The sequence below is a fragment of the Lissotriton vulgaris genome, chromosome 6, assembly GCF_964263255.1.
Source record: "Lissotriton vulgaris chromosome 6, aLisVul1.2, whole genome shotgun sequence".
NCBI lineage: Eukaryota > Metazoa > Chordata > Amphibia > Caudata > Salamandridae > Lissotriton > Lissotriton vulgaris.
In genome coordinates this window covers 1,171,390,571-1,171,408,001 of record NC_141694.1, presented here as the reverse complement: position 1 = coordinate 1,171,408,001, position 17,431 = coordinate 1,171,390,571, and the positions used below count along the sequence as shown (strand labels likewise).

At 46.7% G+C, this 17,431-nt stretch overlaps 1 protein-coding gene across 4 annotated transcripts in view; it reads left to right on the top strand.

Moving 5' to 3' along the window:
- The window catches only part of LOC147708596 (uncharacterized), a 174,286-nt gene that overhangs the window by 130,228 nt on the left and 26,627 nt on the right, over window positions 1–17,431 (top strand). For all 4 annotated transcript variants that reach the window (XM_086927274.1, XM_086927273.1, XM_086927272.1 and 1 more), the window contains exon 6: window positions 3,438–3,533. In XM_086927274.1, the coding sequence (XP_086783400.1) occupies window positions 3,438–3,533 (96 nt within the window). The remainder of the gene's footprint in view (window positions 1–3,437; window positions 3,534–17,431) is intronic.

The window sequence follows — 17,431 nt, the reverse complement described above, 5'->3', positions numbered from 1 at the left end:
ACATTTATATGTGTATACAACTGTACTATAAGTAAGGAAGTCTCACAGTGCCCTACAAGAAGCTCACAGTAATACATTTAATAACAATTTCTTAACAAAATTGGTATATAATCTACATTTTTTTAATACTTTTTTCCCTTCACCTCAAATCACTAGAACCTAGGGGACAGGGATGGCGAGAAAGAGGGATGTGCACTGAACTGGCATGGTGCCAAAGCTCACTCTCACAGAGAGCCGTGTAATCTTGGATACACATTCAACCTGGGGGAAGAGCATAGAGAACTCCCAACGTCAGTGCCCTCCCTTGAGGACCCTGTGTATACACCATGATAATTTTAAGCTCAACCTCTGGCCCAGGAGATTTGAAATATCGGCACACTTTCAGTTACATTAGTGGTTCAAATTTGTGTGGGAAGAGTGTGGGTACAAATTTTGGGACACACCCTAATTATAATGTGCATATTTTCATCAAGCATATCACAATAAAGGAGGACGAGGAGATTTTCGATCCAGTATACACTCTACAAATTCCTATATAAATACAACAAAGTATACAGGTCCGTACGTAACTCTAGGAAACTCTCTTTAAAGCTTATGAGAGGTTACTGAGGACATGTGCTCTTAAGAACAATTGCCTTCACCCACCCGAGGGCAAGATGATTTATCATCTGGCTTGCTCCATGTCAGGTTGACACTGCAATCCCCGACATGCCCCTCAAGGGGGCACTTTACTGGAGATCTTTTGAAAATCGCCAGGTGGAAAAACTGGACAAATAAGTGAGTATCCAGTCAGTGGTTGAAAAGATTGGAATATGTGGATCAAGAAAAAGTGGGTTAAAATCAACTATAGACTATATGTATTAATGTATTTAATATGATGTCTATGGTCGATGTCAAGATTAAAACATGTAACAGGCACAAGGATATAATGGTCCCTGACTCTGATGTAAGAAAAAAGGTGGTCACCTATAGAGCCTCTGCTGTGCTTGGGTCTATATTAATGGTCAACATGTTTCATGCCCTCATGATGAGATGCGGTACAAAAGGGGGTGGTGATGGACGGAGCATCTGAATCAATCAAACACTCACACCCAGTCAAAAGATCTGGGTTTAATCCATCACCGTTCTTTAGCCCACTCTGCCACCCCAGTTCAGACATGGCTATTTGCAAATCAGTTTGACCCTGTGCCTCATGGGAACAGTCCAGCCCGAACTGCCAAGCCATGTCTTCCCTGGACCGGAAACAAGCTTCCGAGGACCGGTTTCTGGCATTCCAGCCGTCTTCAGCCCTGCTTGCTTGAATCCAGTGGCAATGTGAGCAAGGGACTCACGTCTGAGGATACCCAGCCACACTTATGGCGGCCAAAAGCGGTACAAAAGGGGGTGGTGATGGACGGAGCATCTGAATCAATCAAACACTCACACCCAGTCAAAAGATCTGGGTTTGATCCATCACCGTTATTTAGCCCACTCTGCCACCCCAGTTCAGACATGGCTATATGCAAATCAGTCTGACCCTGTGCCTCATGAGAACAGTCCAGCCCGAACTGCCAATCCATGCCTTCCCTGGACCGGAAACCAGCTTCCGAGGAACGGTTCAGGGAAGGCATGGCTTGGCAGTTCGGGCTGGCCTGTACCCATGAGGCACAGGGTCAGACTGATTTGCATATAGCCATGTCTGAACTGGGGTGGCAGAATGGGCTAAAGAACGGTGATGGATTAAACCCAGATCTTTTGACTGGGTGTGAGTTTTTGATTGGTTCAGATGCTCCGTCCATTACCACCCCCTTTTGTACCGCTTTTGGCCGCCATAAGTGTGGCAGGGTATGCTCAGACGTGAGTCCCTTGCTCACTTTGCCACTGGATTCAAGCAAGCCGGGCTGAAGACGGCTGGAATGCCAGAAACCGGTCCTTGGAAGCTTGTTTCCGGTCCAGGGAAGACATGGCTTGGCAGTTCGGGCTGGACTGTTCCCATGAGGCACAGGGTCAGACTGATTTGCATATAGCCATGTCTGCACTGGGGTCGCAGAGTGGGCTAAAGAACGGTGATGGATCAAACCCAGATATTTTGACTGGGTGTGAGTGTTTGATTGATTCAGATGCTCCGTCCATCACCACCCCCTTTTGTACCGCTTTTGACCGCCATAAGTGTGGCAGGGTATGCTCAGACGTGAGTCCCTTGCTCACTTTGCCACTGGATTCAAGCAAGCCGGGCTGAAGACGGCTGGAATGCCAGAAACCGGTCCTCGGAAGCTTGTTTCCAGTCCAGGGAAGACATGGCTTGGCAGTTCGGGCTGGACTGTTCCCATGAGGCACAGGGTCAGACTGATTTGCATATAGCCATGTCTGAACTGGGGTAGCAGAGTGGGCTAAAGAACTGTGATGGATCAAACCAAGATCTTTTGACTGGGTGTGAGTGTTTGATTGATTCAGATGCTCCGTCCATCACCACCCCCTTTTGTACCGCTCATTATGAGATGGACAGTAAGTGGGGGCCTGGAATGGGGTCTAATCCATGTTCCGTAATTACTCTACCCATTCGCTCTTCTGGGCACCTTTCTGCACACATTTTCCACCTCTTTTGAGAAGGTAAAAAAAGGTGTATGGTAAATATTTAGAATTCACCAAGAGGCTAAATTCAGTCACTGTCTGCAGGAGTGGCTTATGCTCTTCTTTGCTTACATTCACCGACAACAAAACCAGACTGTGTCATATTTTTTACACCTAATTCTCATGTCACATCTCTTATCCAATTTGTTTCAGCTGAAGTAGTTTTTGATTTGGTCAACACCAATATATATTTCCGTTTTGTTGCTTGAATGTGAATTTACCTTGAAAAAATGAAAGACAAGAGGCGTTTGGCAAAACAGGAACAGTTGGTTTAATTAAACGCAGCGGCCGGGAGAACAGGCGAAGACGGTCTCAAAGTACATTGGTTTTGGCCGTCATTTTATACATTTCACACATTTCACAAAATGTCATAAAGCAAGTTGTACATTTTTTTAGAACAGGAATCTGGGCCTAGTCTCAGGGCCATAAATCTGGTCATTGTATTTTTCAATATTAACATTTTCACACTATCTCATTCCCATATCAGATATATTTTCATATATCCTTGAGAAAGAAGATTAGAATATAAGATGATGCTTGTCTGCAAAATAGATAAGTACCATGGCATAATTGTATCCTTACCAAGAGGTTTTCCAATTTGTTGTGTAATTTATAGCTAAGAGTTAAACATCATTCGTTTGCATGTATCTCCCTCCGCATGTAGAACATGATTGAAGAAGGCTTCCTTTCTATTTCTATTATCCCCTTTATTAATGGTATTGTCATTGATAATATGGGTTCACAGACTGATAATTGGGGAGTCTGGTGATGAAAAGCATTACACAGAATGTCTGAACTATATTGGTTTTATTTTCTCTCTGGTACAGAAGTTCCAATTTTAACACACAAGAACTCAATAAATTCAAACAACAAAGAACAAGCACATTTCAAGAGAGAGGTGGAACACGAAGAAGGAAACACTGGTGAGTGAGGTGATAGCCCTTGAATCAAGTGTAGAATACAGAACACTTGTGTGATGTCTTTACAGTTCATAATAGGAGTGTGTCTTCCAAAGGAAATACATCTAATTGTGGCATCAAATTTGAACCAGAGAATCAAAGCAGAGGAGTATTCTTGTGAGAGATTGTTCAGAAAATGCTCACCTTTTCTCCTATTATATCGCCTGTGTGACCCAAAATCTATTGTCAGTCAGCACGAGGCTCAAGCGATCCATGTACTACACTTCTGTATCCAAATTGTGCATGGACATGTTCAAGGAATTTAGAAGAGAAATGTCACCTATTGGAAAATGTAGTAAAAATGTTCATAGGGCTTATGTTCAGTGGGATCTTCTAATTAGTAAGCAGTAAGAAAGGACTATAGTACGTAGGGTGTGCAGACACTGAAGATATATGCTTTGTTTTTTTCCATTCCTGGAATTCACATGTTTCACTGAGAGACCCACCCTAAACTGTTATATCGGTAAACAATTGCTCTGAAGTTGATTATGTTTTTAGGTCGAGCTGCCTGCATAACCTTCAGTAAACGGTATAGCGGGTGTAATCCTGCCTGCTGCTTGCGATTGGTTAAATTATACGTTACTCTGATGTCTGGGCTCCTTATTTTTGTTTTATCGGAAGGGCGTTGGAGTGCCGCCTCACTGCTTTCTCGCAGTGCAAGAAGCAGAACATTTTCTGCTTCTCGCGCTGTGAGAAAGCTGAATGCAGTGGTATGCCTATTTGGGGGGGCGTGTGGGGGAAGAGGGGCTTGCACCACTCTGAGTAGTATACTGATTTGGTCGGCCCTGGGGCCGACCAAAGCAGTCATGCGCACTCTACATTTTCTCTCTATGTAGCCTACATAGGGAAAAGGGCGTCCCTACTGGTGCCCGGCTGGGCGCCGTCCGGGACTCCGCACCAATCACAACGCTGCCATTGCAGTGTTGTTTTTGGCTTACAGGAGCCTCAGGAGTTGAGGGAGCATGACTGTTCCTGTTAGCAGAGGAGGCGTGGGAGCAGAGGGTAGAGGCGGCGCTGACCCAGTCAGGTAGGTTTTTATTATTATTTTACTGTCCCCCTTAACTCCCGTGCGATACCCCCAGCCCTCCCCCCCTCCGCGTGTGAGTATATTGCGAGCCGCGACTCAACGGGACATTGTATTCCACGTCCTTACATTTAACTCAGTGCTATGATGAAACACAACGCTGCTTGTTGTATGTTTTCATCGCCGAGCCTTGCTTGCTGGCATTATGTTTACTTTGCAGATGTTTATTCTGTGTTGTGCTTCCGCGTCTTCCGTGATTAAACCACACTCTGTTTGCCTGGCTTGTTGTTTATAAAAAGATGTTGTCTACGATGGCGTGAGGAATTATAATTTAACCTGTGCAATTTGAAAGTAGGCGTTATTGAGCACGGTCACTCATTTACCTTTCAGAAGGCCTACACGAAAAAAACACTGCCCTTACCTGTGAAACTAGAAATTTCAGGCTCTCTATCACTTCTTTAGACTGAATATGAATTTAGCAGTAGTCCCAAAAAGTAAGGATAACCAATAAAACTTGACTAATCAGTCACCCTGGGTTCTCGAGCAGAGTGCTGCCCGGCATAATGCGCTTCCACGCCTTGCCGAGGGTCGTACTCGTAAGTGCTATATAAATGCAATTACAATTAGAAAATCAAGCAAGTCGTGGGCAGAAAAAGACACGGAAATGTGAAGGAAACTAGAGAGTAGGTGAATAAAATGTGCTTTTCCCTTTGTAAATGAATCTCACAGGGGTATTTTAAAGGGAAGAATATATACTTTATAACTAAAGACTGTCCAGTGTATGTCATTTTTCAGAGAGAGAGAGAGGAAGAAAGGACATACCAGCGAGTGAGGAAAAGTTCCCTACAAAAATTCGACACACTCACTTGATCTGCCTGGCACTTCAGCACATGAGCACGCCGTTGGCTTGAAGCGGTTCCTGGACTTGCTGGGTTAACCTACCATCAGTAAGAAAATTAAAATCACTAAGTAGCATGCATCATAAGAACACACGCTCAGATTGAAGTCAGACGAATGCAGTGCGTAGTGTGTCTGTATGAAATGATGAAAAAAAACATGTGCAGACAAAGTTTGAATCTTTGTGATACTCCGGGCCTCAGTTAGAATGAATTAACTTTTGGAAAATTAATTAGACTGCGGCTTTATATATCTTACTTGGACTTGTTATGGGGGATGCGCCATCCCAACTGTATGTGGTAACAATCTTCTTTTATAATGAATTCATGTTAGTTTTTAGAAACAAGGTTACCTGTAATACCGTTATTTTAAATGGAAAAAAATGATTAATTGATTTTAAAGCCTTTTATGATCAAATGGCATTAGAATTTTTTTATTCTGTACTTGTATGCATATATCAAATGTAAATAAAGTTTTTTGACTGACTGACTGTCAATTTCCAATTGATGGTATCCTTTACATAAATCAAGGTTGAAAAATGCACATCCCCACTATTGTTACTGATCATAAAATTTAAATGAGGACCTGGATATCTTTCCCTTTCAATATCTGTATTCAGAATTCTCATGTCGACACAGATCCTAATGTCCTCAGTGTCTTTATTTGGAACAATCACAATAGGCGACACCCAAGGTGTTGGACCTGTTGCTTTTTCAATTATATCTTATTCCAGTAACAACTCTATGCTTTCTCTATTTTCGCTTGTATATGAATTGGAACTCTCCTATATGTTTGTGCCACTGGCCTCACTGCTTCATTTATATGCAGGGTAATTGCTTTATCTTTAAACTTGCCTAAACCATCAAACAACTCTGGATATTTGCTCTGAACTGGATGATCCATCGACACGTTGCAAGTCATTGCTAAGAGTCCCATAAGTTGAGCGGTGACATTGCTTAACAGACATGATCCACCGATGTTCGTGCAGCACCTCAAAATGCCCTGGCTCCCTGTGCATCTGTTCATCAAATTATATTTATACCCAGCATGCTCTCCACCAAATAGATAAATAAAATGTACGCTTACTTTGTTTCCTCGTGCTTCCGTTTATTTGTTTACGGGCTCGTTAGAATACTGCCTTACCTTAAAATGGCACCCAAAATGTCTGCATCACATTCTGCGCATACGCACAGTACACAGCTGCTCCTCTCACTGCTTGCTTTATTTTCTTTATCTGCATATGCGGTTTTCTTCTCCGTGACACTGGAATCAGCTCGACTCTCAGACAGCCTCAGGCACCTCTATGCAGCACTGAGCTCGACGATCCACAATTTCTTCGTTATCCAGCTCAAAGCAATTCTTTAGCCTGTGTTCTTCCCTTCGTCACCATTATAATAAAGTTAATCTGGCTCAAGAAAGCATGTTTAATAATTATAACAAGTTTATTAGAGCTCCCTTTTCAGCTGCATACTTCTTTTAATCCTAGCTGTAACTGCCCTGTAATTCCTTGAAAAACCTTTTTCCGGGAGGAGCTTCGACCACATCCAAGATGGCCTCGTGAGCAAGGGGCTCCCGAGACCCTCGTACCCTCCCGCATATATCCTGTCACTGATCCGGTCAGCTGTCGACATCTCTGGGTAGATGGACCACAGGAGACCTGAAAGCTAAAAACTGCGTTCCGATCGGACCCCGGAGGCTGGAGTTGTGATGTGGTGAAGTTTAGGGCCTGTATCTCCTAAAGACCCGGTGCTAGAGTTGGCATGGTGCCCGGGGTGTAATTGAACAACAGCGGCAAGGCTCAGCAAGGGAGCCCGGTCCGGCTACACTTTCACTTTCGTTTTTGGCATTTGGACCATTCTAGACTCGGAAGACGCTTCATTGTTGCTGCGGCTCTCGCCCCTGGGCGGTGTCGGCGTATCCTGGACAATATACGACGTTTCGTGCATTGGCCTTGGGGACACTTCTGCCTGGGCTGATTTGAGTGTATCGCTCGGGGGCCATTTCACAATCTCGGTCCCTTACAACTGGGCAAATAATAGACATTGGGAGCACAGCCTGGCATAAAGTCCTCATCTATTGCCTGCAGTATTGGAGACCAGCTCTCCCGGCTTGGACACTGACCGGTGAGTGCTTTGAAATGGCGAGCAAACCGGAGGGGGACAAGCAGAAGTTAAAAACCAGGAGGGGTGGATATACCCAGTCCAATGTCATGGACCGATATGCCCAGGTTAAGGGGTCGCCCAGCGGATTTGGCAAGTCGCAGGAGGAAGCGAAGGATTCCTCGGCTCCGGCGACTGAGTTGACTCTGCAGGATGTTATGTCCGCCATTGACGGTATCAGGTCGTCCCTCGGTAAGCAGATGGAGACCCTGGCGCATAAATTGGATACGGTGGCTATTGATGTCAATCTTATCCGCACGGACCTCGCAAAGACAAACGAGAAGGTCAAATCGTTAGACATTAAGACAACGAGTCTAACTGATGACGTCGTCGAATTACAGACAGAGATGCAGAACTTGAGGGCCCCGAACGACTCTGTTGTCCGCCGCCTTGAGGACTTTGAAGGGAGGGCCCGAAGGAACAATGTCAGTGTAATCAGTGTTCCGGAAAAGGCGGAGGAGCAAAAGGCTGGTCTTTTCATTGAAAACCTGATCATGAACCATCTAAAGCCCAAGGGCCTGAGTAAGTTCTTCACTGTGGAAAGAGCACACAGAGTGCCTGGTGGAAGACCGAAAGTGGGCGCCCTGCCGAGGCTTATTATAGCACGGATTTTTAATTTTGAAGATAGAGATGCTATCCTCCAGACATCTCGAGCAAGTGGACCCCTGAAGTTTGAGAATTCAACTATCAGCTTTTATTCGGACTTCACACAGGCGGTTTAAAAACAAAGACTCCGTTTTCTGGGGGTGAAAAGGAGACTGCGGGACATGGGCCTCAGATATGCTATGCCTTTTCCGGCCAAGCTGAGGATTGAACATAATGAAAGGACCTACTTCTTTGATAAACCCAAAGTGGTGGCCGACTGGTTAGACATTTTGCTGGCCCACTTCGAATTGTATGGTTCTGAACCAGAGTGTAGTTTTGTGCTGACTGTATATGGGAGTGGTTAGGTTACTGGAGGGTCTTTCTCCTCCATACCTTTCTTTTTGTAGATGTGGGGGCGACAGCACACTGTGAGTTGGGGTGGCTTTATGGTCGTAAGCAGGGGTGCAGGGTGGGGGGTGTTGTAACGGGGTGTTTGGGGAGGGGATTTGGGGAGGGGATGTGGGGAGGTGTTGTTTTTCAGTTTCGTGTTCCAGCAAGGCACTATATTGCAAGACATTTTCATGGATGTGAAGGACTTGGGGGGAGATGGGTTTTCATACTGTTTCATGATGGGGGTAGGGGGTTGAGGTAGATGAGTTGGAATGTGAATGGGCTGGGGGACAAGATCAAATGTGGAGTGGTGTTGCAACTCTTGAAGTGACACTCTCCGGATGTAGTTCTGCTTCAAGAAACTCATTTAGTGGGTAATACATGTCACGCCATGAATAGAAAGGGATACCGTCTGGTGGCCCATGCGGGATTCTCGTCTGGGTCCCGGGGGGTTGGAATTCTCCTTAAGAACTCCTTTCCATTTGTAATAGAATCCTCGGTCTTCGATGAGAGGGGCCGCTATGTTGCGGTTTCCGGAAGATGGGAGGGCCGTGTGCTTTCCCTTGTGTCTGTGTATGTTCCTCCTGGCCTGCAATCTATGACTTTTGCTGATCTGGGAAGGGCTCTATTAGATCTTCCGGGAGGGTTTCTGATTCTGGGGGTGACTTCAATGCAGTGTTATCTGGAGAATTAGACAGGCACCCACCTCGGGCTCTCACGGGGGCTCGGGGTTGGTTGCCGGACTTCATTGACACAATGGGCCTAGTGGACTGCTGGAGGTTGCTACACACTACTCAACGACAATACACCTTTCACTCTGGTGCCCATGGTAGTCTTTCCAGGATAGATTACATGTTAGTGCCAGCTGCACAGGCGTCCTATGTTGCTGAGGTCGGACATATGGCTCGTGGTATTTCCGATCACTCCCCACTTTGGTTTTGGTTTGAACTAGCATCTGGATCTGGGGGAAGGGTGGCTCCCATCAACCCCTGGTATCTTCGGAATCCCAAGACTCGTAGTTCACTGATTAAGGCACTGGACCACTATTTTCGAGAGAATGAGGGTTCGGTCTCTTCCTCTGTATCGTTATGGGAGGCTTTTAAGACACTGATTAGAGGTCAGGCTCTCTCTTTGATAGTCGGTGTTAAGAGACAGAAGGAAAAGGATGTAGTTATAATGGAATCGGAGATAGCTGTGTTGGAATCGGAATTAGAGCAGGAGGTTACCCCCTCCAGATTGCATGTCCTGCAATTAAAGCAGTCGGATTATAGAATGTTGGTAACGGATGGTGCGAGGGCTCTTAGTCGTGAACAACAGGGGCGTATTTATGATGTTGGTGATAAAGCTGTAAATTGATCGCATGGTTGGACAGAGCTAGTCGTGTGGTTCCGAAATTGAGATGGAGGCCGGAACTCTGGTGACTGATCCGCAAGAAATAGTGGCAAGCTTCGCCAAACATTTTCGTTCTGTTTACTCCTCCGTGTCGGATAGACCGGGCAAAGATTCATGTTTGTTGTTGCGAGACATCACGCTCCTGTGTTTGTCTGTAGAGGACCGGGACCTCCTGGATAGTAAGATTACCGCTGACGAAGTGGCATTGGCAATGCGCTCCCTGAATTCAGGTAAAGCGATGGGCCCGGATGGTCTACCGATTGAGTTATATAAGCTGCAACCGGATAGGATTGCTCCGTACATAAGAAACATGTTTCTGGAGTCCCGGGACCGTGGTCTTCTCCCCCGTAGTCAGAGATTGGCTTCGATAGTCGTAATTCATAAGGAGGGAAAAACGAAGAACAGGTGTACCTCGTTTCGACTGATCTCTCTGTTGAACTCTGAGCCTAAGATTTTAGCTAAATTGTTGGCTAATAGGCTGATAAAGGTTATTAGCAATTTGGTACACCCAGATCAATCTGGCTTTATTCCACACAGAAACACGGCACTCAATCTTAGGCGTCTTCATGGGGTCCTTGCTAGGGCCTCAACGCTGCGTGAACCGGCCATTCTAGCGTCGTTGGACGCAACAATGGCGTTCGATACGGTGGAATGGCCGTATTTGTGGGCGGTACTAACTAAATTTGGTCTCGGTTCCGATTTCATCAGTTGGGTGCGCCTTCTATATGCAGACCCTCTTGCCCAGATTGTAGTTAATGGTCGCGTATCGGAGCCGTTTTGTCTCGGGCGAGGTACTCGTCAGGGTTGCCCATTATCTCCTCTTTTATTTGCGTTAGCTCTCGAACCCCTCGCGGCGTGGATCCAATGGGAACCCTCGATGAGGGGCATTTATTGGTCGCCGCACTTCGAGGATCGTATTTCCTTGTATGCGGACGACATTCTCCTGTATTTGACCTCCCCCAAGAAATGTATTTATTTATTTATTTTATGAAATTTGATAAAGCGCAAACAATGGCCCGAAGGCGTCTCGGCGCTGTGAACAGCTGCATCATATTCTCCACTGATTGTGCGTGAACTAGAGAATTACTGATTAAACAGCCAAGTTTTTAACTGTTTACGAAAGGCCCAAAGGGAAGTACAGGTTCGAATTGACTGAGGCAGGGTGTTCCACAGTTTCGGGGCTGACACCAGGAACCGCCGGTCTCCCCCAAGAGACAGTCCTAGTGCGAGGCACCACTAAGTTGTTACGAGTGGCAGAACGCAGTACCCTGGAGGGCCCGTAAAGGATCAATTGATTTCTGAGGAACTGAGGTCCCTGATTGTGCAGAGCTGTATATACTATACAGAGAACTTTAAACTTGACCCTGCTTCTAATGGGAAGCCAGTGAAGTTTTCTGATAGTATCTGAGGCAGACTTATGTTTGGGAATTCTGGCCAATAGTCCGGCTGCCGCATTTTGTATTATTTGCATTTTATCCAGTACCCTACTCTGGGCACTGGATAAGAGTCCATTGCAATAGTCCAAGGTGGAAAGGACCAAGGAACTAACCAAAGTTTTTCCGGCACTTTCAGGGAGGAAAGGGATGATTTTCTTTATTAGGCGTAGTTTATGGAACGCCGAAGAAGCTACTTGATTGGCGTGGGCGACAAAGTTGAGCTGATCGTCGAAAATTATTCCCAGATTTCTTACTTTGGAGGTGGGTATAGGCAATGTTCCGAAGGACGCAGGCCACCAATCTAATGACCAGCTAGGTATGAGCTGTCCAAAGATGAGTACCTCCGTCTTTTCGGAATTAAGCTTTAAACAATGAGAAGCCATCCAATCTCCGATTGCCAACATACCTTCTTGAAAGCTCTTGGCGATCTTGTGTCCATTGTTTTTAATAGACAGGACTAACTGGGTGTCATCAGCGTATGAGGTAAGGCTCATCCCATTTGCTCGAATAGTATTGGCTAGGTCCGACACATAGATGTTAAAAAGTGTCGGACTCCGGGATGAGCCTTGAGGAACCCCACACGGCAGAGACAAGTTAGACGACTGGAAAGATCCCAGAGTAACAGCCTGAGTTCTATCTGCCAAAAAAGAGGCCAATAGATTTTTTGCTGTTTGTTGGATGCCCATTTTCGACACGCTCGACCAAAGTCAAATGGTCGACAGTGTCGAAAGCAGCCGAAAGATCGAGAAGCACCAACACTGCTGTTCCTCCTTGGTCTCGGATGACTCTGATGTCATCCGCCGCTTTGATCAGGGCGGTTTCAGTACCGTGGTACTTGCGAAAGCCATATTGGGAATTATCCAGTAATTGATGTTCCTCGATAAATTGTGATAGCTGTTGGTTCATCGCTTTTTCTGCTACTTTAGCCAGAAATGGAAGGCTGGCTATTGGCCAGTAGTTTTTCATGTCATTCATATCGAGATGTGGCTTTTTTAAAAGGGGTTTAAGGAGGGTCTTTTTCAGGATATCCGGGTAGATTCCTGATCTGAACATATCGTTGCAAATGTGCATGATGGCTGGTACTAGGACATCCATTACCGGAGGGAGAATTTTAAAAGGGCATGGATCTAAAGCTGATCCAGTTTTGATCGAAGAAATAAGAGCCCCTGTTTGAGCCTCAGTAATATCATTAAACTGTGTGAATAAAGTAACAGGTGGCGTGGGATAAGTAGTTGTTACCGGGTTATTGGTCTTGGTATTAGCCGAGAAAGCAGAGTAAATATCATTAACCTTAGTATAAAAAAAGTTTCCCAAAGCATCACAGAAAGATTGAGAGGGGGGAGGGTTTAGATCTGGAGCGAAACCAGCTAAATACTTAGTGGTGTCATAAAGCTGTTTAGTGGAATTTTTAGCTGATTCAATCCGTTCACTGAAGTATCTCTTCTTAGCCTCGATGATCATTGCTTTATACTTGACTAGCATCTCCTTATAACGAATGTTGCTTTCTTCGCTATATGACTTCCGCCAGTGCCTCTCCCTATTCCGACAACGTTGTTTCTGGTCCCTGAGCTCTTCAGTAAACCAAGGAGCGGAAGGATTCAGTCTGTTTCTTGTGATGTGTTTAAGGGGTACAAGCGAATTAGTGGCAGCGCCCAGCCAATCCTGAAATTGCTTGGTAGCTAAGTTGGGATCGTTTGATAGTATGGGCAGTGAGTTGGACAGACAAGATTTTAAGATAGAACTATCTATGTCTTTCCAAGCCTTGAATGGTTCCCGATTGGGCACAGGTTTGTTGGCAGAGGGTACTCGTTGATAGTGATTGTGCCACAAATAGCATGATGGTCTGACCAGGTTAGTGGCAGGCTATCCGTAATACGAAGACCAACAAGGTTTGAAAAAATGCCATCCAAGGTGTGACCACCATCATGCGTGGGGGATTTAACCAATTGAGAAAGCCCAAAGGTGTTCATGCTGGATAAAAAAGAAAAAGTGTCTCTATCTTCTAACTTCTCCAGATGAAAATTATAATCTCCCAATACCATAAGAGATTTTTCTATAGCTAGGGTTCTAGGATGGTGTTAAAATCTGATAGGAATTCTGACCGTGCTCCAGGTGGTCTATATATAAGTAATCCTTTTAGATTATCGGAAGGAGAAAGTTTTATAGCGAATTGCATCGCCTCACAGGTGGATGAAAGAATCAGGGACATCCTAACAGCGTAGGAGTCACGGGTAATAATAGCTAACCCGCCCCCTTTTTTACGCTGCCGGTCTTGTCTATAGACTTTAAAACCACAAGGGACAGCAACCACTAAATCCGGGTCAGATGTGCTGTCCATCCATGTCTCGGTCAGGAACAGGACGTCAATGTTCCTGTCCTTTATCAAGTCTGCTATGTCTTGTCTATGCTTGCCAAGGGAACGAACGTTTATAAGTGCAACCGCAATAGTCTTTGAAATATTATTATTCCTATATTTGGGTGTGTTTGTCACCAAAGGTTTGATAGCATTACACTGGGAACAGTGGTGCAAGGAAGAGAGTGGTGCAAGGGTCGGGTCAATCCTACAGCAATTGCTGGTATTAGGGGGGCACAATTTATGCAACATGGTGTGGGTATATTGAATAATGGAACCGGGATCATTAGAACCAGAAAATCCGGCCCTGGGCCCGGTCCCGGAGCGGACGGGTGCAGACGGGCTTGCCTTTGGCGCGCCGCCGGCGCGCCGCCAGCGCGCCCGCTGCGCGGACGGGAAAACATGGTTCCTTTATACCGGGTGGAGGAGGGCGGAAGGCGTCCAGCAGCTGGACCGCAACCCTCACCTCCCAGTAAGATGGCGGCTATAGTGTCAGAGTCACGGCATCAGCACCTTACTCGGCTGCGCCGTGACAAGCAAATCTAGTATGTAAGCCTCGGTGTGATGTAATCTCACACACGAGAAACCTGAAGTGCAGGTGAGGTAAAAATGAATAATTAAGATATTTACAGCATTTAAAAACATGTATTTACCGGCAGGCGTAAATTCAATAAACTGACACAGGGATAGCAGGAGAAACCCCCGGCTTCCGCCTCAGGGGAGAAAAAATGCAGTGGTGCAATGGTACTCTGCGATGTTCTGGCCTCCTTTGGAAGGAACTCGGGCTTGGTTATTAATTGGGCGAAATCCTATGTTTATGCCCTCAGTGGCGAGAGATGCCTACCTTGCCCCGTAACTGTCCTATTCAAATAGCACAGGAGTGATTTACATATCTGGGAATCTATATTTCTATTGACCCTATGATTCGGTACGAGAGGAATCTTCTCCCTCCCTTGACTCGATTAAAGCGAGACGTTGAGGGTTGGCGAAAACTTCCATTGTCCATGCTTGGACGGGCGGCTCTTTTTAAAATGATGTTGCTTCCTCGCTTTCTGTATGCCCTTCAGAACACGCTAGATATTGTTCCGGCTAGATACTTTAGTTTGGTGGAGGATTTGCAGAGGAACTTATTATGGGAAGGTAGACCGCATATTGCACTAGCTAAATTAACGCTCCCATGGTATGATGGGGGCATTGCCCTCCCTGATATCAAGAGATATTATTGGGCGTCTCAGTTGGCAGCCATCAACCATGGTATGTATGGACCCGTGTTGAATCCTGGTTTTGCCATGGATAGGTGGTTACTACCTGGTGGCAATTACTATAGAGCGCTATATTCTAAATTGGTGATGAAGACCTTGACGGGTCCAACTAGAACTACGGTGCAGGTCTGGCGTGATGCTACCAGTTCCTTAGGGTGGAAGGACCGCTTAACTCGGGCTACCCCACTTTTCAGCTCTGATCGGTTTGGCAAACTGTGGAACACTAAAGGGTTCGACAAGTGGGATCTTATTGGTATCTCCAGGGTCGGAGACATATGGGTGAAAGGACAGGTTAAATCATTTGCGGCCCTGCAGACAGAGTATGAATTGGGATGGGCGGAATACTTTGGTTATGCCCAGATTAGACATGGTTTGACTTCCGTTTTCTCGGAAGGGGAAGAGATTCCGGAATCTACCCCTTTAGAGGACCGTATCTTGGATGGTCATCTGCCTGATAGCACCATATCCCTAGTGTACAAAAAATTGATTAATCATAGAGCAGACCTTTTATTGCAGTTGCGGGATCAATGGACCGGTGACGGCCTCGAGCTCGATGATGAGGATTGGCAGTCGGCGATCTCCTCTCCTAAGGAGGTCGCGATTCCAGCGCGATTGAGATTGGTGCAGCTTAAAATATTATGTAGAGTATACGTCACGGGTCCCCGTTTGGTTCGGATGGGACTATCGGATATGGGTCTGTGCCGAAGGGGTTGTGGTCAGCTGGGGACGTTCCTCCTTATCATCTGGGAATGTCGGGAAGTGTCTGATTATTGGAACAGAGTACATATGGTAATGCAGGAGGTCACGGGTGTGGCCCTCTTACCAGAAGCCAGGCGTTGCTTACTTAATGTCTGGGAGCCTATTGTATTGTATTGTATTGTATTGTAAGGGGTGCTTATAGAGCGCACTGACACCATGGGTTTCCTGGCGCTGGTTGGAAGTAGAGGGGACAGAGGGACTAACCAGATTGGGGGAAGAGCCAGGTTTTTAAGGACTTGCGAAAGAGGGTCAGAGAGTTAGAGGTTTTAAGAGGAAAAGGAAAAGAGTTCCAGAGCTTGGGGGCCAGGTATGCAAATCTCCGGCCTCCAGATCTGCAGAGCTTGTAAGAGGGAACAGTCAAAAAGTGAAGATGAGAGGATCTCAGGTTCCGGGATGGGCAGTAGGGTCTGATGAGAGATTTCACAAAGGCGGGACAGGGCCCAGCTAACGACTTGAAGATGAGGCAGCCGATCTTGAAGGCCGCCCTTGAGGTGACAGGGAGCCAGTGAAGTTTGGCAAGGAGGGGCCTGGCGGATTGCCACTTCGGGATCCCTAGGGCCAGTCTCGCCGCTTGATTTTGAACCGCTTGAAGTCTAGCCACCGATGTTTTAGGCAGACCGTGATAGATCGCGTTTGAAAAATCTAAGCGGGAGAGGACGAGGGCCATGATGACTTGTAGGAGGGCATCAGGTGTAAGGAGGTATGCCACTTTCCTGATCCTGCGCAGCTGGTAGATACAGGACGAGACCACCGTCCCCACCTGCGGCCCAAGGGATAGACCGGAGTCAATTGTGACCCCCAGACTCTTCACCGAGGCCACGGGGGTGGGAGAGGGGCCAAGTTCCGCCGGCCAGAATTGTGGCCCCCAGAAGGTGGCGCTCCTACCGGGAAGGAGGAGCTCCGTCTTACCGGGGTTCAATTTTAGCTGGTTGTGGCCCATCCACTGGAGAATGTGGGACATGACTGCCCGAAAGTTGGGAATAGCAGAGGGGGAGTTAAGAGAGAAAATGAGTTGCAGGTCGTCCGCCTAGTTAAACACGGTGACGTCCCACTGCCTCAGATAAAAGAGAAGGGGTCGAAGATAAAGATTGAAAAGAAGAGGGGATAAGGAAGAACCCTGGGGGACCCCGCAGGGCGAGTGCTCCCTAGGAGCCCTGAAAGTGCCCAGGCTGAGGGTCTGAGACCTGCCGGTCAGGAAGGATTTGACCCAGGCCAGCGCCAGGCCTTGGATGCCAGCCTGCTCGACACGGTGGAGGAGGATGTTATGATCCACCGTGTCGAAAGCGGCTGACAGATCTAATAATACCAAGGCCTGGGGGGTACCCTTGTCAACGCCGTCTCTCAGGGCGTCCAGCACGGCCAAGATCACTGTCTCCGTAGAGTGGCCGGGTCTGAAGCCGGCCTGGTTAGCCTCGAGAAAGTTGGAGCTCTCGATAAATTGTGAGAGACAGGTGGTGACGTGGGCTTCCAGGATTTTAGAAAAGAAAGGTAGGAGGGAGATAGGACGGTAGATCGCCGGGACGGCGGGATCAGCCCCTGGCTTCTTCAAAAGGGGCACCAGCACGGCCTCCTTGAAGGAGCCAGGCACCGTACCGGAAGAAAGAG